Source organism: Lagopus leucura, unplaced genomic scaffold (genome assembly GCF_019238085.1).
Source record: "Lagopus leucura isolate 7727_CA_CO unplaced genomic scaffold, USGS_WTPT01 Super-Scaffold_100034, whole genome shotgun sequence".
NCBI lineage: Eukaryota > Metazoa > Chordata > Aves > Galliformes > Phasianidae > Lagopus > Lagopus leucura.
The window spans coordinates 4,392,114-4,416,600 of record NW_024962283.1 but is presented as its reverse complement, the minus strand read 5'-3'; the positions used below and the strand labels follow the sequence as shown (position 1 = coordinate 4,416,600).

At 47.5% G+C, this 24,487-nt stretch overlaps 1 protein-coding gene across 7 annotated transcripts; it reads left to right on the top strand.

Moving 5' to 3' along the window:
* The first annotated feature begins 1,347 nt into the window (after nt 1–1,347).
* USP28 (ubiquitin specific peptidase 28) lies at nt 1,348–23,426 on the top strand. Of its 7 annotated transcripts, none has more exons than XM_042882302.1 (26): nt 1,348–1,366; nt 4,597–4,671; nt 5,519–5,651; nt 6,994–7,087; nt 7,268–7,430; nt 8,305–8,391; nt 9,373–9,510; nt 9,886–9,959; nt 10,483–10,559; nt 10,956–11,104; nt 12,759–12,886; nt 13,016–13,111; nt 14,180–14,374; nt 14,738–14,952; nt 15,236–15,306; nt 15,626–15,854; nt 16,984–17,217; nt 18,055–18,194; nt 18,357–18,542; nt 19,252–19,347; nt 20,260–20,438; nt 20,532–20,610; nt 20,883–20,962; nt 21,336–21,459; nt 21,894–22,092; nt 22,275–23,426. In XM_042882302.1, the coding sequence occupies exons 2-26, from the start codon at nt 4,618–4,620 to the stop codon at nt 22,448–22,450; spliced, it is 3,396 nt and encodes a 1,131-aa protein (XP_042738236.1). In that variant the 5' UTR covers nt 1,348–1,366; nt 4,597–4,617; the 3' UTR covers nt 22,451–23,426. The 7 variants fall into 7 exon arrangements, with proteins under 7 accessions (XP_042738236.1, XP_042738235.1, XP_042738234.1 ...); XM_042882301.1 differs by lacking the exon at nt 1,348–1,366 and adding an exon at nt 1,400–1,471 and having other exon boundaries at nt 16,984–17,175; XM_042882300.1 differs by lacking the exon at nt 1,348–1,366 and adding an exon at nt 1,400–1,471 and having other exon boundaries at nt 21,897–22,092.
* Nucleotides 23,427–24,487: the final 1,061 nt, after the last annotated feature.

Here is a 24,487-nt window from a genome sequence, read left to right as displayed (position 1 = left end):
AGCCCCGGGGGAGCTGAGCCCAGCCAGGTCATTGGGCCGAATCAAATTGCCAATGTGCGGCGCTGAAATCTCATCTGTGATGTCCTACGTGTGCAGCCGGGGCCGGGGCTGCTGACAGCCTTGGTGATGAGCTGCTCCACATCTGAAATCCAGCAGGAAACTGTAAATGAGATCTCATCTCGCATCGGCATCCGCGGCACAGCCTCGTCCCAAGCAGAAGTCATACAAATGAGGATTTATCAGAGTGCTCTGAGCCCTGCGTGATGGCCTGTGTGCTTCTCATCTGCACTGAGCACCCCTGCCCCAATGTGGTGCCTTCTGCCTCCTTGCTGAGCCTCCTGGTGCCACTGCTTTGGATGGTGGTGACTGGGGAGGAGAAGCATTTCCTCCTCAAAACAGACTCACAGAGTCACCGTGCCTTGCAGATCCTCATCCTTCCCACATCTTTGAGGGGAGAACACCCATGCTGCAGACTAAGAGTGCTTGGGCTCCATGCTGAGCAAAGGGATGCTGTGCTGTGCATGGGATTGCAGCAGTTCCATGTGAGTGATTTGCAGATGCTGCTGCTTCTGCAAACAGAACCGTTCTGTGCTATTCTATGTGAGAACAGAGGATTTCTGAGCCTGCTTCCCATGCTGCTCCCTGCCCTGCACTTGGTGCTTTGGTGTTCACTGGGACCTTCACACCAGGGACTCCCTGCAGAGGGCTCCAGCACTGCAGCTCTGTCCCTGTGTTCCCAAGGGCGTGCATTCACCCTTACTCATGTGATGTGCATTGCTGCATGCAGCTTGCAACAGAGGTTCTGTGTGGTGTGAAGTGCATGCACCTTGCAGCAGAGGTTCTGTGTGATGTGCATTGCATGCACCTTGCAGCAGAGGTTCTGTGTGATGTGCATTGCATGCACCTTGCAGCAGAGGTTCTGTGTGATGTGCAATGCATGCAACTGACTCTGCAGGGCTCATGTAGCGTGCATTGCATGCACCTTGCTCTGGAATTCTCACGTGATGTGCACTGCATGCTCCTTGCACCGGCCGTCCTCACATGATGCGCACTGCATGCACTTTGCTCCACAGCGGTGAGCGCACCCCTGCACACACCTTTCCCTAGGACATCTATTTTTATTAAAGCAACGAAGGGATCTCAGCTGCATTTGCAAAAGGGGTTTCCAGGAAGCCACGAAACAGCAAGCAGAAAGAAACTTTTAATGAAACCCACGAAAGCACAGCCCGCACGATGCCTCCACGTAAAACCCCGCACCGCTTCGCTCCCGGATCACCGCCGGGGTCGCCGCGCGCACGGAGCAGCCGCGCCCCCCGCCCCTCCCCGCCGCGGGACGGCGCATGCGCAGCAGGGCGGCAGGGAGGCGGTGAGGCGGGCGGGCGGCGCGGCCCCGCGGCGAGGGGGGTTGGGGGGGGTCCGGCCCGGAGGGATGACGGCCGAGCTGCAGGCCGCGAGCGGCGGCCTCGAGGCGGTGAGCGGGCGGCGGAGGGGGGAGGCGGGGCGAGGCGGCCCACAGGGGTGTCGGAGTGGGGCGGGAGGAGCGGCCCGAGGCCGGGCGGGTAGGTGCGGGGGGGCTGCGGGATGAGCTGCGGCGTGAGCACGGCGGTGTGCGGGGCCGTGAGCGGGGATACAGCGTGCACAGGGACACAGCGCACGGGCAACGTGCATGGGGACACAGCGTGCACAGGGACAGCAAACATGCGGTGTGCATGGGAGCACAGCACGCGTAGGGGTACGACATGCACGGGGACACGGCACACACAGCACGCACAGGGACACAGCACGCAGTTGCCCGTGTGCTGTGTCTCTGTGCTGTATCCCTGTGCATGCTGTGTGTGCTGTATCCCCATGCACGTTGCCTGTGCATCCCCGTGTGTGCTGTGGGATACAGCATAGGGGTACAGCATGCCCAGGGACACAGCACACAGGCAACGTGCATGGGGGGGATACAGTACACACAGTGTGCACAGAGACATAGCATGCATAGAGATACAGCATGCACAGGGACACAGCACACACAACATGTATAGAGAAACAGAAAACATGCAGCGTGCACAGGGGCACAGCATGCATAAGGATTCAGCATGCACAGGGACACAGCACACAGGCATCGTGCTTTGGGATACAGCACACACAGCATGCGTAGGGTGCAACATGCATAGGGACACAGTGCACACAGACACAGCATACACCAGGACACAGCAAACGTGCAGCTTGCATGGGGACACAGCACACACACAGCATGCACAGGCACACAGTGTGCATAAGGATTCAGCAGGGACACAGCATGCATAGGGACACTGCACACACAGTGCACAGGGACACAGCACACAGGCAACATGCATGCAGAGTACACAGCATGCACAGGGATATAGCAAACATGCAGCGTGCACAGGGACACAGCACACACACAGCATGCATAGGGACACCGCTCACACAGTGCACATGGACACAGCACACAGGCAGCGTGCACGGGGACACAACACATGTAGTATGCACAGGGATACAGCATGCACAGGGAAGCAGCTCATACACAGCTTGCACTGGGATGCACTGTGCACAGGGACAAAGTGTGCACAGGGGCAGTATGCATGCAGAGTGCGCAGGGATAGAGAATGCACGGGGATACAGGAGGCAGAGGGACACAGCAAGGGCACAGCGTGCACAGGGCTGCAGCATGCAAAGGTTTGCGGTGTGCACAGGGATGTGGGCTCGTTCTTTGGGCACATTTGAGCCCTTCAGGAGCTTTTCTCAGGTGCAGCAGGAGGCATGGATCATTGTGTGTTTTGCACAGGTGTTGGTGTGGCAGTGGGAAGCTGTGGGTCTGTAAAAGGTTCATTTATTTCAGCAGTGCAGGTGCTGCTGTTGCTGCAGGGTTGGAGGCCTCTTCACATCCATTTTCCCACTTGGATATAAAGCATGGCTGAGCTGCTGTGGCTGAAGGTCATGGGCTCCCATCTGCCCTGCCCACTGCTGCTCCTGGTTCCCCTTGAACTCATGCTCCACGTTTGCATCTGTCCCTGCTCTGAGTTTCTCCTCCAAACCAACCACTACTGTGTGCTGTGATTCGTAGGGTATGAAAGAAAACAGCAGAGCTGCTGCTGTTATCGCTCGTTAGCTGGCCTTCTAATTATTATCTCCATTCCCTCCCTACTTCCCAGCCACTTTTCAGGTTTGTCTGTAGTTTCCAGACTCTAACATCAATAGCACTGCTGTTGTGACTGCTGTTTCTTTGCTTTTCTTTTGCTCTTGGACTTGCAGCTGGCATTAAGCTACTGCTGCTGTTCTGAGCCCTAATGGCCAGTTTGTCTTAAAGGACAACAGAGCATAACCCCAAAAAGCAACCAGACAGACCAAAACCAAAACTGTTCCCCTCCAGACTTCACAAATTAGAGGTGGAGAGTGTGATTCCCAGCCTCAGTGTGCTGCACAGTTCAGCCTTCTGCTGTTGACACACGTGTTTCTTATGAATGAAACTGGCCTGCATATCATTTATTAGGTGGTGATGTGGAGCTGTGGGCTGGTAATTAGTTCTTCTGTTTCCTGCTGCCTCTGTGAGTTCTTCTTTTGGTGAAGAAGGAAAGGCCCCGAAAAAATCACGCCCTGTCCTCCTCTGGATTGCACTGTTGTGATGTGGTTTTGCAGTGTGGGTTCTTCTCCAATGGAAAGATGTGCCCTGCAGCATTAGGTGGTGTTAGGCAACCAGAATACAGCGTGGAGGTGGGAAATTAACAGCAGGGTTTAATTGGTGTGCTGTGAGTATTCCTGTCCTGAGGCTGTTGTGCAGTTGTCATGGTGCTGAGCTGGAGCACCCCAGGGTGGGGGTGTGCATGCAGACACAGGGGGCCTTAAAAAGTGCAGAGCTTTGGGGAAATTGACTTCTGTAGCATTGGACACTGATCTGGTTCTAATGACCTTGAGTGCGTTCCTCAGCTTTGTTACCTTCTGGGCAATGATATCTTTCACTGCTCTGTAGCTGAGGCCAGTGCTTCTTTGTGTCCCTCCCTGGGCACTTTGTGTGGCCAAACCAAGGCTGCTTTTTGCTGGACCACTTCCTAAAGCCTATAAAAGCTTAGAGAAATCTGTTGAGAAAACAATTAGAGACGTTTTCTCAGGTAAGAACGCATTGCTGGCTGTGTGAGGACCTGCCCAAGCCTGGAGCTCCATGGGGTGGGGAAGAAAAGCAGTGGAAACCTCTTGGGCCCTTCTTCTGTCACCTCATTGTGAGTGAGAGGTGACGTGCACAAGTGGCATGTGCAGCCAGGCTTAAAATAGCCCCCAGCAGCCCACGGGGAGCCTTATATGTCCTGCTGCACATGCTGGGCTTGGGGAGAGGGCTGCCAGGGCCTGCCAGCATGCTCCTGAGCATGCAACAGGTTGAAAGCTAGCCTGGAAATAGCAGAAACTAAGAGTGGTGTTCAGACTGACGTTGGCAGTACTGTCTGGCACGTGTGAGTGAGTTTTCATGTCCACCTGTCAGTGGAAAGGAAAGAAAGAACAAATGCTCCGTTGAGAGGTTGGCAGATGTTTCAGGGATGGGTTGATGTCACCTTGGTCACCTTTTAACAGGAGCCTTTCTTTGTTTCTTGACTGCAGGATTACCAGGTTTTAAACAAGATGAAAGAGATAACAGGAATTCAGGATGCAGATTTCCTTCACGCTGCTCTCAAGGTTTGTATGTGCTGTCGCTGCCCTTTGGAAAGAAGGCTGCTGCTGTCCCCAAAATCAAGCAAGTTCAGGTTCTCCCAAAGCATAACTCAGAGTTGGTGTGTGCAGGTGTTTTTATGGGCTGATAAGAAGGTAGGAAAGGCACTGTGTGGCCTGTGATGGCGATGCAGCGTGTTCTGATATTGGAAATTGTAATGTTAAATGGGTTGCAATGACATCAGTGCAGAATCATCACTCACCATTGCCCTGAGATGTATGGGCAAGAGCTGAGTTGTGTTGTTTGTATACACAGAGAGTTGCTTATGAAAACTCTCCAGTATTCCATTGGGAAGTAATGCCCACAAAATGTTAACAAACATGGACTGGAAGGAGTTTAACACTTAACTCTGTGGTATAAAATGAGATAGAAAACGGACATCTTTGAGCTCTTCTTTTGAAGAAGAGCCATGCTTAGCACTCTCCTGTCCTTCAGACAGCCTGTGCTGTGTCGTGTCACCATACCCACACACCATCCATGTAGGGTTTGGTTCCTGGGAGTTTCACTGTTGCACTTTAATGCACTGCAGAGCAACAGCTACTTGAATCTCTAGCGAGGGAAAAGAAATTAGATAATGGAGTCTATATTGTCCTAGTGATGAAGGCAAAGTGCTTTCCATCAGATAAATTTTAGCCTTTATTGTTTCTGTTTTTAATGCTATTTGTCACCAATAGATAGATAGCTTTCTCCAATGGCCAGAGGAAGCCAAGTTGGAGCCAGTGTGCCCATGTTTGCCACGGATGCATTAAATTTCATACAAATGCAGGTAAATTAACCCTGGAACTATGGATTTTTTCCTTGTCTTTCTGCTAGGCTGCTAAGGGAAACCTGATGGAGGCACTCATCGTCCTCACAGAGGAGCGTGATCAGGAGCCTGTTCAGAACACAGCTGCTGCAGAGCCATCCTCTTGGGAAGGCAGTGCAGTGGGCAAAGAGCCCCCTCAAGGTAAGGGGCCCATCTCTGCTCACACTGGGTCTCCTGAAGGCTCATTGTGTCACCCGAGCTGAAAAGGGCCATGTTGTTCCTTCTGCCGGGAATCCCTCCTGTTCCTGTCCTGGCACTGATTTTGTTAGTATGGGGATCTAAACTAGCAGAAAGCACTTTGGTGTTGGTAAGGCTTTCCTAGAACCTGCTCACCTTTGGGTCAGCCAAGTGCCAGTTTAAGGAAGGGGAGCAAGAATGCACATCAGTAGCCTGTATCAAATAGACGTATTGGGTGGAGCCCCTCTTCTAGCAGCTTTCATGCTTCTGTATGGCTGAAGGGTTTATTCTGACTGTGTTTAGTGTTTCTTGATGAAGGAGAGCTGAATCAGAAAAGAAGTGACTTAGTAGTGTTGTAGTCCTGTTTGTCAGTAGCAGGTCGTGCTGCTGAGCTATATTTGTTCTAAACAACCAGTTGGCTAGCACAGAAAGCCCAGAAGACTCCTAAAGCAGAGAGAGCAGATAGAGAACCAAATTTCCGTCAAGGCTTACTTTTCTTTCTGTGCTGGCAGAGCAGGTGGATTGAGTTTCCTTTGAAGTATTTTCATGAAAATGTAGAAGGAAATGCTATTTGAACTAGTGGTTAGATTATGCAAAAAATTGTTTCTGTAATTGTTACAGTTATTGGCGAAACTAGGTTGGCAGTTTGGTACATTTCTATTAACTGAAACTTCCCCAAGCAAATTTGCCTCTGGACACATTGGTGATGCCTAAGATCTGTGCTGGGAGCTTAGAAGTAACACCTAGAGCAGTGCAGCTGCACTTTGTTCTATTGTCTAAGGCTTCTGTCTGTTCCAGAACTGCTTATCTTCCTTTCCCCTCTCCTCTGTAGCCAGTAAATGAAGTGGCTCAGTTAGCTGAGCATCCTGAAACAACTGAAGGAAGCTGACTGTATATAAATGTGCAGATTGTATTAAATGAAAACCCTTTATTTCTTAAAACAGTGTCAGTTATCACCACTGGTGTCAAGGCATAGCAAATACAAGCAGCAGCTGGTGTTCCTGATTCATTGTTTCAACAGGTTTGGAGCGTTCCCATGAGCTCTGAATTGGGGTGTAAGGAAATCTGGCCTTTACGTGGCTGCATGATCCTAATCAAGTGCACTTAATGGGAGCTTTGATTTTACAGTGTGATCCAAGCTAACAGAATTTGTATTTAATTTTTTTTTTTTTTTGCTAGAAAATCTTTCTTTTATCATGTCAAAAAATCACACTGGCAAAGTGTAATGTTTTGTAGAAGTTCTTTTTAGAGAAAACGTTTCCCTGCTCGTGATGGAAGACTGATCAGAATGCTGTCCTGCCTCCAGGTGGTGCTGCATTTGACCCAGAAAAGAAAGGAGACATCCACTCAGCTGCTGCCTACAGACAGCTGGAATCACCAAAAGCTCATGCTGCTGAAAGGTTGGTGGAGCTGTGGGTTCAGAGCTGAAACGTTTTAGGAATTGGATGGGATTTATGTTGTCTGTAGTGCCAGGTACTGCCTGACAGCTCTGTGCTGGCATCCTGCCCATGGCTGGGCTGCATTGCCAAGGGAATCTTTGTGAGGTGGGATTTCTCACTGTCCTTCCTGTCTTGTGACAGACCACAGGAGGTCCATTCTCCTGAGAACAAAAATCGCTCCAAAAGGAAACGCTGTGAAGTCTGGGGAGAGAATTCCAAACAGAGCGACTGGAAAAGAGTGGGAGATTGGCCTGTTGGGATGAAGAACATTGGCAACACGTGCTGGTTTAGTGCTGTCATACAGGTAATGTGGTGGCGAGGTTCTTCTGTCACTGCTGCAGTCATGGAGACAAAATGTCAGTTAGAATTTAACATTTAAGAGGGAGTGCTGACATGTAAGTGAGTGGATGTGCCTGTCCTCAGATAGAGAGGTAGATATCTCTGTCCTCAGAGATAAAAAAGAGCTCTTTTTTATTTAACATAATTAAGATTTCCTCTGAGCGTGTGCCAAAAAGAGCATTTAAGTGGAGACTTTGCATCACAAGGTACGGATGCATGCAGTCTGTGTGCATGTATGCAGTTGGTTTTTTTTGGTGCACTGATGTACAAGTGCTTACTGAATGACAGAAACTTGATTGGAACTGATGATGTAATTATACTGGTGTTATTGTTAGCTCCATAATACATGGGGTATCAGGTTCTGCTTAATGGGATACAGTGGCACAGACATTGGAACTAATAAGAGCTCGGTGGTGTGTATTATCAGTGATAACCTAAACGAGAAGAGACAACAGTAAATGGAACTGAGCACATTTGCTTCTTGTAACCATTTTACATCAGCAGATAAATGCTGATCCATTGGCTCCCCATTCTTGAGAGGAGGTAAAGTAGCTGCAGTTGGGCTCCTTTCTCTGTGTCACTTGCTCCTGTGTGCTCTTCCTAATGCTTTTTTCTAAGCCAGTTTTATAGCCCAAGGATGGGAGGTTGAGATCTTTGGGAGGCATCTGTAGGGCTGTGCTGCTCTGCCACTCAGGCTGCTCACTCCGTAAGTGCTGTCTGAGTGACCTGAAGCCAAGGGAGAATGAGGAGTGAACAGAAAAGGCTGTGGAGTGCATCAGGCTGAAACGAGTCAGCAACGTGGAGGTGTTGATCAGTATTTCTCTCTCCATTTCTTTCAGTCTCTTTTCCAGCTGCCGCAGTTCCGGAGGTTGGTGCTCAGCTACTCCTTCCCACCAAGTGTCCTTGAGAGCTGTCGGACGCGCACTGTGAGTTTTCATCACATAAAGTTATGGTTTCCCTCCCGTGCTGTCCTGCTTTGCTATTTCTTTGAGCAGATTACATTGGGAACAGGCTATCCCACACCTCTATCCAGATGTTAATGACTTCTAAGCCATCTAGCTGCTTTAGGTTTGGGAAGCACTTTTTTTAAAGAGAGAATCACTAGAAAGAAGAACAAACGAACAGAGTGATTCTCATAAAGCTTTCCTCTAAGCGAGGAGCAGGAGAAACCTGCCACATAAAGCTTATTTGGCAGCTCCAGGTTGTTATTTTGTTTGTATTCCCATAGAAGAACTGGTGTTTGAGTCAGCAATTGAGTGTAGTGTTTTCACACAGAGGGTGGTGAGGCACTGGAACAGGTTGCCCAAGGAGGCTGTGGATGCCCCATCCCTGCAGGCATTCAAGGCCAGGCTGGATGTGGCTCTGGGCAGCCTGGGCTGCTGGTTGGTGACCTGCACACAGCAGGGGTTGGAACCAGATGATCATTGAGGTCCTCTTCAACCCAGGGCATTCTGTGATTCTATGAGTCAGTGTGAGGGTGCATCCAGCCCCAGTGCCTTCTGAGAAAGGTCAGCAGAAGGTGCTTACAAAAGAAATGTGATACATAGAATTATCTTCTGCTTGTTATGCTGTTCTGTTCTCCCGTTTAGGAGACTTTGGTGTACTTGCTTTTGTGTGTGCTCTTAGTAAAAACAGCCCAGTGCACAGACAGAATAAGCTGATAAGCTCACTGGGTTTTTGCTTTATGTTTTAGCCCTTTGAGCACCTCAAAGTTATTTTTTTCCTCCCATGCATCCCTTGGAAGATCACATTGCTTCTCAGCAGCACCACATGTCCTTCTGCTTTTATCCTTTTTCATGTCAGCTCTTCCCATGGTTGTTAGCTTGGCTGTTAAGGTGTGTGCACCTGGTGTTCTGCAGCTCTTGGTTTACAGTGCAGGGAGGGTTTGTCTTCTTTTTGTGTTGCAGGGAAAAAGAAACATTGCATTCATGCAAGAACTCCAATGTCTGTTTGCTTTAATGCTGGGAACACGTCGGAAGTTTGTGGACCCTTCTGCAGCACTGGAACTTTTAAGGGATGCTTTTAAATCAACCGAGGAACAGCAGGTAAAACCACGTTAGAGAGCCTTTCCTCAAACCAGCACTTGATAACAGAGAAATCCTGTGTGGTTTCATCCTCTTGTTTCCAGAGGTCTCTTGATGTGTTTGGCAGCAGGCAGACAGCTGGCTCTGGGTTGTGTGGGTACAAGCTTGGTCACTGAGCAGCCAACACAATGCTGCTGTGCCCCATGCCAGCTGGGCAGTTCATTTCCTCTTACCTGCACGTGAACAGGATGTTCATTACTGATGAAACTGGGGTTTTGCCCTTCTTTCAGGTGGATGGTACCAACTGGATTTTATTAGAGCTGGTTTGTGAGACCAGCAGTGTGAAACCACTTTCTGCTCTGTGTGTTTGACCCTCGACTTCTGTCTCTCTTGCAGCAAGATGTGAGCGAGTTTACACACAAGCTGCTGGATTGGCTGGAAGATGCATTCCAGCTCACTGTGAATGTCAAGTGAGTTTTTTAAGATACCAGGAGTTTGACCTGTCACTGAGGAGAAACAGATTTTAGATGTGACTGCTTAGCATAGGAGAAGGCTTTGAGGAAACATTGTCCATGTGTGAGAAAAACTTGCTTGCTGGCTGATGGCAATCCCCTTCAGCCTGAAGTATGCTTATAAAGTGTTGGATCTACATTTCTTGCCTAAGTGTAGGACTGTATTCATGGCCAGTATGGCCTGCAGAGCACATCAGCTCTGGGGGAGCTCTACAGACTGGTGTAAACAAATGGAGGTGTCCTTATGGAGCCGTGTTTCCATGGGACAATGCCTGCATGTCATTTTCTTTCTTGCCTATGTAAGAACTATAGTGTGCTTTTGAGTATGAGAACAGATGACAAGCTTCTCCTGTGTTCTGTGCTCTGAAAAAAATGCTGCTTTTGATCATAGAATGATTTCCAAGCTGAGGGTTGGATGATGAATTTGGGCTTTTTTTTTGCGGCCTGCAGATGAATTCTGTGCTTTTTCTTTCTGAAACAGAAGCCCTGGGGACAAATCTGAAAATCCAATGGTCCAACTTTTCTATGGGACTTTCTTGACTGAGGGTGTCCACGAGGGTGAGTGAAGGTTTTGGTAGACCCACTTTTTAAGTCCTTTGGGTGCTTTGACGTACAGCACATCAGTACTGATGCATGGTTTTGTTGCACACTCTTGTTGGAATTGCCTGGATTTTCAGTGTTTTACAGTAAACCTGCCAATAGTCTTCTTTCCTTATAGAATTGTCTTTAACATTTATATAACGTGACTTCTGAAAACCTTTAATTCTCATAAGTGCTCATGTATTTGAAAGCACTCGTTTGGGAGGAGGCTTGCCCTGAGAGACGTGCATAGAGAGCTATGAGCACTTCATGTCGTGCATCTAACCCGGTGTTTGCAACAAGCTCTTGTGTTAATCGGAGTTTTTTTGCTCACTGAAGTTAGTTCATGGGTTTTGTATCGTTTTCATCATTCAGGCAATACTTTTTCCAAGATCGAAACCTTTGGTCAGTATCCCCTTCAGGTAAATGGTTATCGAAACTTGAATGAGTGCTTGGAAGGAGCCATGGTGGAGGGAGAGATGGATGAGGAGACAGCAACTCAGTCAGTGAAATATGTACAGGAGGTTAGTTGGAAGTTTTGTTGTTGAGCTTTCGGTTGCTTTCTAAAGAACAACTCACTGTGTAGCACAGGTGTGTCTCAGTGTAGTGTGCTGACTGTACATGGCAATTAAAACCAGTCTCTCATTGAATACGACGACGTTTTCTGGCTGCCTGGGGTCTCACGTCGCTGCACGGCAGCGGTGAGATGCTGAGTCTGCTTATGTGTAAAGGTGTGTTGTCCTGTATAACCAATTCAAGGGGTTTGTGTTAAAATAAAAAGGTAAACGTATGCTTCTGATGCAAGTGTGGTAAAGTCTCTCTCTTTCTGTTGAAGCCTACCTGTACCTGAGTAGGGGGAGAACCACTGCCTCCTTATTTTCGGAGGGTAAAAGTACAGTGCTTATCTCTATGGTATGCCATTTGGAATTTGTATCTTTCTCCCTATTACAGTGTGTGTTCTTCTTCTCATTTTCACTCTTATCTTCTGACTGTGCTGATTTATTTAATTTACCTTTTCTTTGTTTTTTTTTTTTCTTCTTTAAACCCACAAATCACAAATCAGTCATAAACTACTTGTAAATGCAGCAAAGTAGAAAGCTGTGTCATTGCATTCAGCATCCTGTGTGTATTAAGAGCAGCTGAAGGTTGTTTTGAGAAAAGCACAGAGGTGTCTGGCTTAGAAGGGACTGAGAAAAGTATTTTTATTCTGTGAAAACATGTGGAAAATGTGTTGTTACTTCCTAGAAAGGCTGCATGATAGGGGCATAGAGGAGAAGGTGCATTTTGTTGTATGAGTGAGTGCATCAAAGCGTCAGTGGGGTTAACTAGAACTTACTTTTCCCTAGGTAATAGGTGTAAAATCTTCCCTTCTCTGTTTTTATGTTGCCTTGTTCTGAAGGTGAGGCTTCCCCTCTGCTAGCTGCTTTAAAAAGCGTTTCAAAAAACCCAGTTCACCTCCACTGTAAATATCTTAGATCTAAAATATGCTGTGGCACTTGGGTGTGGGGATTCGCTATGGCAGGACATGAGACATGAATCATGCAAAGGAAAATGCCATGAGTGTGTTCACAAGGAATCTGGCAGGGAATGGTGTGCACAGTGCTGTGTCAGGTAGGTGGATGCACCTGGGGATGCTTGAAATGCTGTGAGCCCAGAAAGGCAGAGGAAGGAGAAATTCAACCACAAATCTTTCTGTGTGGCTCTTTGCAACAGTCTATTAAATGTATGGGAAGTGGATTTCTTGTCTGAATCTCCTCATTTGAATGGCTCATAAGCAGAGAGGATGAGGAATAAGGCGCTGCTTGAGGACTCCTGTCTTGTTACTCATCATTGCATGTGATGTATGTTGGAGAATGGCTATCTGTTGGAGGCTCTAACATGCAGAATTGATGCAGTGTCTGTAAGTTTTGTAAAGCTCAGTTAGCAAGCTGTGGATTTGGATGTGTCAGGCAATGAAAATGAACTTTCTGAAAGCAGTTTGGAGGCTGCTTAGTGGTAGAAACATAAGATGGAAACAGAAAACCTAATCTCATGTAGTTCAGTTTTCTGCCTAGTCACTCCATGCACACAACATACATCCAGTATTGAAAGACAGATGTTTAGGATGGGTCTGAGATGTGATGCTGAGCAGTCATCTTAAAACAGGTCCCCTCGGGGGCGTTTCTGCTTCTGTTGCAGCGCTGGTTCACCAAACTCCCTCCAGTGCTGACCTTTGAACTCTCCCGATTTGAGTTCAACCAATCCCTGGGACAGCCAGAGAAAATCCACACCAAGCTGGAATTCCCTCAGACCATTTATATGGACAGGTGAGTTACTCTCTTGTACAGCATGTTGAAAGCTGGTGAGCAAGGATGGATTCTGAAGTGCTTATGGAAGACCACGGATCTGAGAAGTAAATAGATTCCCCAAGGTGAGGCTCTGCGTTGTCTGTTTAGGTACCTCTACTGCAGCAAAGAGCTCATTCAGACTAAGAGAGAAGAAATGAAGAAATTGAAGGAGAAAATGCTGATTCTGCAACAGAAACTGGAAAGGTGAGCAGTCAGCTACAGCTTTACTCTTGTGTGGGAGTTTGGAAATGGTTTCTGTTAAACAGCAAGACAGAAGTGAGCACTGGAATCCTAGAATCACAGAATGCCCTGGGTTGAAGAGGACCTCAATGATCATCTGGTTCCAACCCCCTGCTGTGTGCAGGGTCACCAGCCACCAGACCAGGCTGCCCAGAGCCACATCCAGCCTGGCCTTGAATGCCTGCAGGGATGGGGCATCCACAGCCTCCTTGGGCAACCTGTAAGGAAGGTGGAGTGTTGGGTCCCTGCGTGGTGTTGTGCTGGTCTGGCTGGGATGGAGCTTGTGTCCTTCCTAGCAACTGGCTGTGCTGTGTTTTGGGTCTCTGACCAAAGAGCAGCGGATGGCACGCCAATGTTTTGGCCACTGCAGGGCACCAAGGCTTCCTCTCTTTCCCTTTGCTCATGAGGGTGTGCAAGCTGTGGGTGTGCAAGGTGTGCTTCTCCTTGGAGGAAAAGTGAGGCTTGGAGAGAGGTTTTTGCAGCACGAGGCTCCTCTTGTTGCTGCAAAGCCTTCAGAACAGCAGAAGAGCTGCGTGCCTGTGGGACATGAGTGTGTGTGCATGGGCACCACGTGGTTGCAGGGTCCAAGTTTTTGTGTTTTGAACCAAGTCTGGATATGTTGTTATAGTGGAGCTGTGTTATTGGGGTTTCATTCCTTGGTTTTTTGTTTGTACACGTAGGAAATGGTATGTGCAAGGATTAACTTGCCTTAGGTAAGTGATGAGTTATTCCACCTTCACACAAAGTGAAGGAATATCTGTCAAAAAAGAAGCAGCACTGGCTTTTATTATATGAATAGAAATGGTTGAGAAATATGTCAGTAGTGCATGGTGGGATCCCAGAATGGCAGCTTTAGGAATGTTCCGTGAGGAAATGTGTCCTGGGGTTATCTGATACCATATTTATTTCCCAAACAGGCATAAATAAGGAGTGTCAGAACCAGATACGTAGTTGCCTGTTTGTTGTTTGTCTCAGGTTGAACCAAACAGCTCTATTCCTTCATGAATGGAATGTTTTGCTCTGGCATTGCAGGTACATGAAGTACGGCTCTGGCCCAGCACGCTTCCCACTGCCTGACATGCTGCAATACGTTCTGGAGTTCATCACTACAAAGCCTGCTGGTGCTGTGTCCTCTGCATGTGTATCTTCTACTGAGGACTCTCAGGTGGTGGACAGGCAGTCCCAGGGCGAGTCGCTCATTCTGGGCACACCTTCACAGCCTGACAGGTTGGTAAATGGAAATAAGAACCATTTGTTGGAGAATATGTTAACTTTCATCTAAGTGCTACTGGTTTGAGTTCTGAAAGTCAATTACTGATGTGGGTAGTTGTGATATATAAGCAGTGAGTGGCTACTTTTCATTTAGTTTGGTCTATCACTGCAAGTAGTCTGCTGGTTTTTCTGGTTGCTTCGTTTTATTTTTCCTTTTCCAGCAGTGTTGCCATATTCCTATGGATGAGCAATGATCCTGAGTTGAATTATGTACCTTTTCCTACTTTTTCGCTTTCATTAACTGTGACATTCCTTCAGTATTGGATGATCACGAGCCTGCTCAGCATACTTGGCTTACGCTTGGCTTTTGCTTTGCAGCATGCTGGATGGAAAGGATGGTAAGCCTGAAGATGAAGCTGTCCTATTGGCAAATTCTTCAACACAGCAACAACTGAGCACACCTCTGCAGCCTTCTGCTCCACCAGCAGAGATGTTGGACTGCCCTGCTCCTCACATGGTTTCTGAGGAAGAGATGAACCTGGTTACAGCATGTTTGCAGCGATGGAGGAATGAGATTGAGCAAGATGTGCGAGGTCGGCCCTAAATGTTGGTTGTGATTTTTGTGTTTATTGCCAGCCCGAATCCCCCTCTGTTGCTTTGGCTGAATGCATCCTGAGCTGTGCCCTCAGGTCTTTCTGCTCATCTGAAAATGACTCTTTTGTATGTTTTGAGGTAGATGGTAAATCCTTAGGTCTACCATCAAATAATCATGTATTGCTTTCAGCCCTGCTGTTCAGTGCATTCAGTAGTCACTGTCTGGCTTCAAGCTTTTTGGCATTTCTAGGTGTGTTTTTTAATTCATGGTGTCCTTGGCAGATCTGAAGGAGTCCATTGCCAGAGTCAGCCTATCCATTGATGAAATGTACAGTGACCCTCACCTCCAGCAGGTAGGAGATGCCACTTCATGCAGTCAGTATTGGACAGATGATGCCAATACTGGGTCTTGTTAGTTGTCAGTTCAAGTTACCCACTTTGCTGTATTTTGAAAAGATCCCAGTGTTACAATAAATCACATTTTTTAAAAGCAAATCCTAATGTTGCTGTTTCACTTAAAAGCCAGCTCTTACTCATCAGTAAATGGAATGTATGAATCAGTTCTAGCACCAAAGCAATGGCTGCGAATGTATTTTACAACTTCTTCATGAAGATCAGACAACTTCCTCTACTGAAAGTGAGTCTGACAGCTCTGTCCATGTGAACTTGCAGGTTCCCTATCACTTGCACGCTGTCTTGGTGCATGAAGGGCAAGCAAATGCTGGTCACTACTGGGCCTTCATATACGACCAGCCTCGGAAAAGCTGGCTGAAATACAATGACATCTCAGTGACAGAATCATCGTGGGAAGAGCTGGAGAGAGATTCATTTGGTGGCCTGAGGAATGCCAGTGCTTACTGCCTGATGTACATAAGTGATAAGGCATCCCACGTTGTTGCAGGTAGGGGAACTAAAGCTGTTTTGACTGGTGCATTATGTTCTCCCTAACGTGCATCGTTACCAAGTCCCTCAGTGTCTGTGGGGTATAGCATTACCCCTGTCTGCAGATGCAGAAATAGAGCAGCAGGAGGAGGACTGCAGCTCGGGTGCTGACAGGAGAAAGGACCATCTCTGGAACACAGCCAGCTTGTCCTGGTCACATCAGGCTGCAGTGTTTTGGACAGATAGCTCAGTGTAATCTCTGGATTTGCTGCCACATATTCAGCCCTCTTGTTGTAGGAGCTGGCCAGGCAGCGAGCAGATGCTTAGAAGGCAGTTCACCCAATAAGTCCATGAAGTAGTTTGTTCTTTTCTGAGTCTCTAATAGAGAAAAAGGGGAAAACTGAAGAGAGAAGTATACTAATACAACACTGTGTATTCAAGCTCTCTTTTTGCTTCCTATCTGACTTAATCCTTAGTGATATCATCACACTGAACCCACGTGGGTCTTTGGTTACACAGCCTTCTCTGTTACATGAGATGAATTATTGGTGATGGTGGCTTAGCCTTGCAAGCCTGTTTGCACTGCCAGCATATAAATAGTTACATGGATGAATTATTGTGCACGTGGCACTATACATGGCCAGCAGCTGTAGAAGAACCTAATAATTTCATGCGTGGTTCATTTTGATGTAATCAATAGCAGCAAACAATAGGGGACTGTTGTTTTGTTCATTGCTAAACATTGCTGATGAGAATTTGGGAGCTGTTCTTTGTGATAGGTCTGTTTCTGGAGTGAACCCACAGATTATTTTTTCTTCTATTCAATACAATTTCTGTTGCTTTAAAAAAATGCTTTCTTTTACAATGGGTGCACAAGGAAAGATGGCTCTGGTGGAGGGAACTGTCATTTACTTTGCATGATTGTAAGACTTGTGGTGGGTTTTGTGTTATTTCAGATCTAGAAGTAAAGGGGATTGAAGCCAGCAGGGAATTCATGCTTGGGAGCCTACATGGCTCCCTGCTTTTACGTGATGCTGTAGATAGGATGTCTCAAGCCATACTATGACCATTGGGGCTGCAGGCAGCTTGAGTGCTGCACTCTGCACAGACAGCCTTGGAGTACAGCCATGTTTCTGACCTTCTTCCAGGTGAAGGTGACGGCGCAGAGGTCGGGCAGTTCCAGAAGGAGGTGGAGGCTTTGCCCCCAGAGCTGAGGCGTTACATCCAGGAGGACAACTGGCGGCTGGAGCAGGAGGCAGAGGAGTGGGAGGAAGAGCAGTCTTGCAAGATTCCTTCAACTGCTTCTGAATCTCAAGAGCTCTCTCCTGAGTCGGGGCTAGGTGATGCCGCGTCTGATTTTGCAAGCTGTGCTGAAATTAATGGTCAGAAAGACTGCTGCTGTGGAGCCTTGTTTAATTTTTGGGTATCTAAGGGGCTGTTGAAGTAGCAGAGGTGCTGGTGGGGGCTGCGTCCTGCCAGTACAAAAGGCTGTTCTCCTGTTTTTGCACGTCTGTGTTTCCAGGCTTGTCGACAGAAACGCTCTTTTCCATTCATTTCGTGGCAGTGAGCTAAACTCATTTTGCTTCCAGGCATTTTTTATTAATAGAAATATAGAGTGGAGAAGGTTTAAATGCTGCTCTCTCGAGTGGGAAAGCATCATTTAGCAATCCGGCGTGTGCCACAGCCTCTGAAAAGGTTTCGTGATGGAACAGGTTCGTGTGGGATGGATGTAGCAGCTGTTCAGCCGTGCACAGGAGTGCTCCAAAGCATTTTAGAACAAGACAGGGAAAGAAGACGTAATGAAGAGCAAATGCTCATTATGACCCTGTGTTTTGATGGAACTGAGCAGCAAGCTCACTCCAGACTCAGACGTAGTGTTAAATTAGCATCTTGTATCACGTCGTCTGGTGGTGCAGCAGTTTAAGATGTTAATGAAGCCATTACTTTATCTTGAGCCATAATTCCTAAGAATGTGCACTTCTGGTGGATGGCTCCATCTCATTAAGGGCCGCATAAGCAGGTTTATAACAAGGTGGGTGATAATTTCTAATGGGAGTGATTGTGGAGTGCTGTTGACAGATGAAGAAGTTGCTGTGCGTGCTTAGGAGGTGCGGGAGAGCTGCTTCGCCCTCATGCACTTCTATTCACCTTTTGCCCTCTGTGTGTTTGGACCAAGCCCTGCAGTTCTGCTGGCTCACCCCGTATCTCTGCCCTGACAGATCCATCTGCAGCCCACGAGCAGAGCCTGCGCTCTCTGTCCTCAGAGCACGCCATGATTGCAAAGGAGCAGACTGCCAAAGCTATTGCCAATGCAGCCCATGTCTACGAAAAGAACGGCGTGGAGGCAGCGCTCTGCGAGGTGAGGAACAGCCAGGGAGCAGCCAGCTGCTGTCTGTGTGTAATTCTTCTCAAAGGAACCCTGGCTTTTTTCATTTCTTTGTGGTTCTGTAGCTGTACCACATTTATCTCAGCCCCCTTCTGCTTTCCTCTGTTTTGCTTTTGTTTTTCTTCTTGGCCACAGACAGAGGAGGTAGATCCAACGAAGGCCCAACTGGGAGAAACAGCCTTTACAGCTCAGGCAGAACAGCCTCAGGATGCTAAAGAAACAGAGCCTGCTGCCCAAAGTAGCTCACAGATCTCAGAAGTGGAAATCCCCAGTGTGGGGAAGGTTCCTGTTAGATCTGATGCAGATGGATATAATGAGGAGGTACAGCTCCCAGCGCAGGCACTAATTGCTGTCCATCACTAACCTCTAACTTTGTACTGGTTGATTGCAAGCGTTCCTCACTTGTCTGTCATGGAAAAAGTGCTGTTTTCAAAGTAAATTTTTCCCCCTGTGGAAGTGGTCAGGCCAATTTGTTTAGCAGCTTCTTTCCTAAATGCCATCAGAGGAGCAGCTCTGTAGAAGCATTCAGTCATTAGATCTGCTCAGTGTTCCTGCAGGTCTTCTTTCTGTATCAGAATTGGTCCTGGATGTATTTACAAACCTCCTTACTGCCTTCAGAGCTTTGTCCCACATATGTCAAAGGGATGGAGCACTCGCAGTGTAACTCACAGTATCCCAGCTCCTGGTTTGTCCAACCTGGTTAACTTCACACACACCCAGCAGCATTCTAGAAGTTGTCTTTTCACATTCTGGAAGTGGAGTTCACTTATAGGAATATAGAGATAGGTACTGCTTGAGTATGTTTAATGCATGCCTGTATGAACTCAGCACAATTAATTCCTCTGCCACATGCACTGCTCTCTTGTGTTGCTTGGGAAAACCGAATGGGATGCAGAGGGGATATGGCTAGTGTTTTTCATGTTCAAAATTCAAAGTTCTTTCCTCTCTTCACCATGTTTTCTCTTCTTTTCCTATCTGTTACTGTTTTCCTCGTTCTTGTTTGTGTTTCTTTTCCTGCTTTCCATGGTAGGTGATGCTGAGTCCAGCCATGCAAGGTGTCATCCTGGCTATTGCAAAAGCCCGCCAGACCTTTGATCGCGATGGGTCTGAAGCGGGGCTCGTTAAGGTATCCTGCTCCTTTGCTTCATTTCCACAAGCATGGAAATCTGTGTTCACAGAATGAAGGATCTGTGCTATGTATAAAGACATACAAGCAAGTGAAAGGAAAGGTCCATGCAGTTGTTTTTCTAGATAATGGCTTTTCTGTCCTGCAGTGGTGTGTGTGCTTGCATAACGCCATGTCCTTGCATCCCAAGCAAGTCTTGGAGCTTGTAAGAACTGCCTTCTCCCAGAAGGCTATTTGCTGTTTGTACTCCTTTTTCTTTCAGTGTTGGTAATTCTCTTGGTCTGGGTTTAAAAATGAGGTTCTCTTTGTCTTTCAGCATCTGTTGCACGTCCTTGGTCAGGAAACGAGCGCTCGTGAAATTTGTTGTGCTCTGGAATGTGCATGCTCATGATATCTTCTCCTGTAAAAGGTGTCTTCATGAAAAGGGTGCATGGAATAGGGGAATCTGCAGCAACACAAGCTGCCCAGTGTTGGCTCTGGTGTTAGGTTTTACCAGCAGGTAGATTTAATTAAAAATACAGCACAGGGAGAAACCCCCTGTGTTCTCTATCTACAGGAATATAAAGGACAATATGCTCACAGATATAAGATGACTGCAGTTGATTTTTACAACTCTTTCGTTTGCAAGAGGATTACCAAACCTGTTTTATATATCCCACTCTCTCAGGAAGCCATTCAGATACCTGGATGCTTCAGAAAACCGCATGTTTGATGCATGTGCTTCTGCCTTGGAATGCATCATTCCCGATGCTCATGGGCTGCTATTCACCAGCAGAGCACAGCTGAGCAGCAGAGCTTAGCTCTCCTGTGGGCTCCCCATCATTTTGGGGCAGTTCTAAGCACTGCATCAGCCGCTGCAGAATTCAGACTGGTGAAAGGGTGGACGCCTCAGTGTGTGTGCTTTCTTGCCAGGCATTCCACGAGGAGTACTCCAGACTTTATCTCCTTTCCAAAGAGACCCCAACCCCTCAGAACGATGCCCGGTTGCAACACGTGCTCGTTTACTTCCTTCAAAATGATGCTCCCCAGCAGATTGTGGAACGGACCCTCCTCGAGCAGTTTGCAGACAAAAACCTCAGCTATGATGAAAGGTTTGTGCTGTGGGCTCCGTGATGAAGTTTTTCTCATCTGGAAGCAGCTGAGGCTGTCCATCTCATTTTCTCATCTCTTCTTATGCGGGGCAGGTCAATTAGCATTATGAAGGTAGCACGAGATAAACTGAAAGAGATCGGTCCTGATGAGGTCAATATGGAGGAGTACAAGGTAAGTGCCACCTTTGGCCTTCTTGCAGTCAGAGCTCATGCTTTCCAAAGCAGTGTGTGGGAAACTGGGAATGTGGTTCAGAGCAGTGCCAGCACAGAAAGCAGAAGGGAATTAGGTGGACTCTAAGGGATAGAGTGCAGTTGACTGAGTCAATTTGTGGCTTCTGAGAGAATTTTAAACTCTCAAAAGGGTCAAATCAAATAGACTTGTGAGTTGTGAAGGAGTGTGAAAAGTGTTGGAGGTGAAGCTGACACTGCTTTCTTCCTCAACAGAAATGGCACGAAGACTACAGTCTTTTTCGGAAGGTGTCTGTTTACCTGCTTACAGGGTTGGAGCTGTACCAGAATAGAAAGTAAGTATATTTTAATGGTGACTTTATTCAAGATAAGGTACAGCCTAGAAGTAGAGGCTCTTTTGGAAGAATTACTTCTTTCAGACCTTCTTTCAGCCTTGTGATAGAGGCCAATGTAGTTTATTCCTGACTCGCTGGTTGCCCTTCCTTGAATGCAGAGCCAACCCTGGTTATGCTGAGTACACCAGCTAGCTGTCTGTCCTTAGCATCCCCTCGTCCTTCTCCCAGTGAAGCTGTACAATTGCCATCACTTTTTGGCCCTGTGAACTGCTATACTAAAACTAAACTGTCTAGAATTAGGCATTGTAGTGGGTTTAAGCCCTTTTTGGAGACCCAGAGCTTGCAAGCTCGACAGCTGGCTCTCTTCTTGTAGGTACAAGGAGTCCCTGACCTACCTGATCTATGCCTACCAAAGCAACACCGCCCTGCTGAAGAAGGGAGCCAACAGAGGAGTGAATGAATCACTGATCACCTTGTATAGAAGAAAGTGTCTCTTGGTTTGTAAAGGAGGAGCTCTCGAGCCATTTGGGAGGGTTGTGGAGGGGTGAGAGCAGCCTGGGGATCATCACGGAGATGTAGAATAATTCAGTGAAAAAGTGTTTGTGGCTCTCGAGGAGATTTGGTAAAGCAGATATGAGAACCAGGATTATGAGTAAGCTGTGTATGTGCTGTGTATTTATATAACAATTTGTTAACATGTACATAAATATATATGTATTTATCAGTTTGTTTTCTGAAGTATGATTGCTTTGACTAACAGTAGTTGCTTCTCCAGAACCTAGCAGAGCCCAGCACCTGGTTCTGTTTGACTTTGTGCTGCACAGCTGTCCATGGAAAGGAACTGAGCTCTGTGCCTTTTCCAGCATGCTGATTCTCAGAAGACCGTGGTTGCTTCCTAAAGGTCTTTCTCAGATTCTCTCTCCTCTCCTAGAAGCTGAATGAGGTGGCATCGGCTCTATTTGTAAGCTGTGAGGAAGCTCATGTGGCAGAGGGCATTAGCATCCTGAATGAGCTGATCATCCCCTGTATGCACCTCATTAACAACTTTGACATCTCCAGAGAAGACATGGATGCCATCGAGGTCATGAGAAACCGCTGGTGCTCCTATCTGGGACGAGAAGACATGGACGGTAGGGAATGGTGAATGGCCACCTGCATTACCTTATCCATGCTGTTGGTGTGCTCTGAGGGCTGTGTCTAGGTCTTAACTAGAAGGGAACGAAGGGACTGCTTAAAACACCTTCTTAAGATCTTGAAATCAGTATTGTAGCACATTTTTCAGCACATTGATTATATCCTCCTCCTCCTGCAGCGAGCCTGCAGATCAGGCTGGGCGAGCTGCTCCCCCGCCTGCTCGACGGCTCCACGGAGGTGGTGGTGCTGAAGGAGCCCCCAAAGATCCGTCCCAACTCCCCATACGACCTCTGCAGCCGCTTTGCAGCGGTGATGGAGTCCATCCATGACGCCTCGACTGTGACTGTGAAGTAGATGGTAGAGCTGGCACCTCGGAGTGGCACACTGTGAAGCATCCGTGCGCAGCGTCCTCCCGCCAGGAGGAGTTCAGAGAGGGAAGAGGTGATTTCGTGTTGAGACCTGTGTGCTTTGTAAATAGGAGCGAATGAAAAGCAATATTGCACTTTTGAGATAAGATGTTAAGTGAGAATGCAAAGGACGTGAACCACTGTACTAATATGGCACCGTGGGTACCTGGCAGTTCCACCTGGCTTGTTTTCCTAGGACCAGACCAGGACACTTTTTCTATTGTGGCAACTTTGTACGCTGCCCAGCAAGCACACATCCATGGCAATGACATCAACAGAGGAACAGTTTGGTATGTCTGGTGAGCACTATTGGCTGTCGTTGATCCATCAGACACGTTTACATCTTCCTAAATTATTAGCTGCATTATATATTCAGATCTTGCCAAACATCTGTCTGAGAGGAACGGCAGCGCTCACTCTGTGTGTTGCGTGCAGTCATGCGTGCAACTTAAGTTAAACAAGCATTTCCCTTTTGTGTTCTAACTGACAAAAGAAAAGAAGGATTCTTCCTCTGAGAAAGGCAAAATCAAATAATGGCAGTGACAGGAGACAGGACAGAGCTGGAGGCTTTATGGGTGCTGTGGTGTTAGCTGGCTGGTTCAGGGCACAACCCCCAGAGTGTGTTACCCTCCTGGGTTGGAAAGTGAACTTCCATCGCATCTGTGGTGGATATTCAGTGCTAGATAAGTGATGGTAACTGCAAGGCCTAGAATCAGCCCCTGTTTCTTTTTAATTAACTTCCTGTAAGAAATAAATTATGCCTCGTTTGGAGTTCCTTTTGCAGGCAGCCTATGATTGTGTTTGAACTCTGACAGTTGTTTAAACCAAACATTCTGAGTAGGTGGAAGAGGAAGCCTGTTAGGACTATGCAGTTTTTCTAAAAGTGCAATAAAAGCATTTGTTCTATGTTAGAATGAAAAAGTTCCCTCTGTGTGTTTTTGTGTTATTTGTTTTCTTTTCCCTCTGTTGTTACACCTTCAGGGTTCCTCTTGGCTTCAGCAGAAAGAAGCGGAAGCAGAGGACAAGAAATCCATTGGCAAAGCAATGCAGGAATGTCTGTCCTTGAATGGAGCTCCCGGTGTGAGCATTGGTAGCTCTGCAGTGCTGTGGTTGACAGCTCCTCTGGGCGTCTGCAATGGCAGTGAAGTGCTTGGGAGCTCAAAGTTCTCTCCTGCTGCTGTTGGGACAGCATGGGGGACTTCTGTATGCTTTGACAGAGGAAGAGTTGAGTGCAGTGATTGTGACCACAGAGTTTCGTTTGCTCTTCAGACCTGACAGCTTCAGCTCAGCCCTGAGAAGGCAGGAATTCCAATGAAATGTACAGCAGTGCCTTAACGTCGTTGTGACACACAGAGCAGCCAGGTCATGCTGTGCCCTGAGGTGAAATATGGCTCATGTGTGCACTGCAGCTCGTCTGGTCTGTGGCTGATGCTTCCATTAGCCAACGCATGCCACAGTGGGAGCACAGGTTGTGATGCATCTAACTGAGCCTCCTCTGTGCTGGTGCCGATCTGAAGGGCTCTTTAACTACAGCAGGGACACTGAGCTGCACTCTGGGTTACAGTTCTGTCTGGTTTTCTATCTCACCGTTCTCTGTTTCTGCTATTCAGATTGAGCAGTGTGACCAAGGGTTCACGTTCAGTGCTGCTGTAACTGAAGGCCACCAGCCCAGCCCTGCTGTGTCTGCAGATAACGGCGTGCTGGCTGGTGCTGGGGAGGGCTGTGCTTCCCTTGGAGCTGCAAGGAGCTCTGCTTCCCCTCCTTTGTCCTATATTCCTGCACATGGTGCTGAGAAAATGCCTCTGCTGGTTATCAGTGCTTGCTGGTTTCTCCTGAAGTCTCCTTTTTCAGTTGTGTTGCAAGTCGCCCTCTGTTAGCTGGTGTTGTTTTTGAGGGAGGGGATCTGATTTCCAAAGCAAGCAGTAGGAAATAGTGTATTCACATTGAGTTAGTAAAGAGGAGGCAAAAATCCATGTTTTCAGCA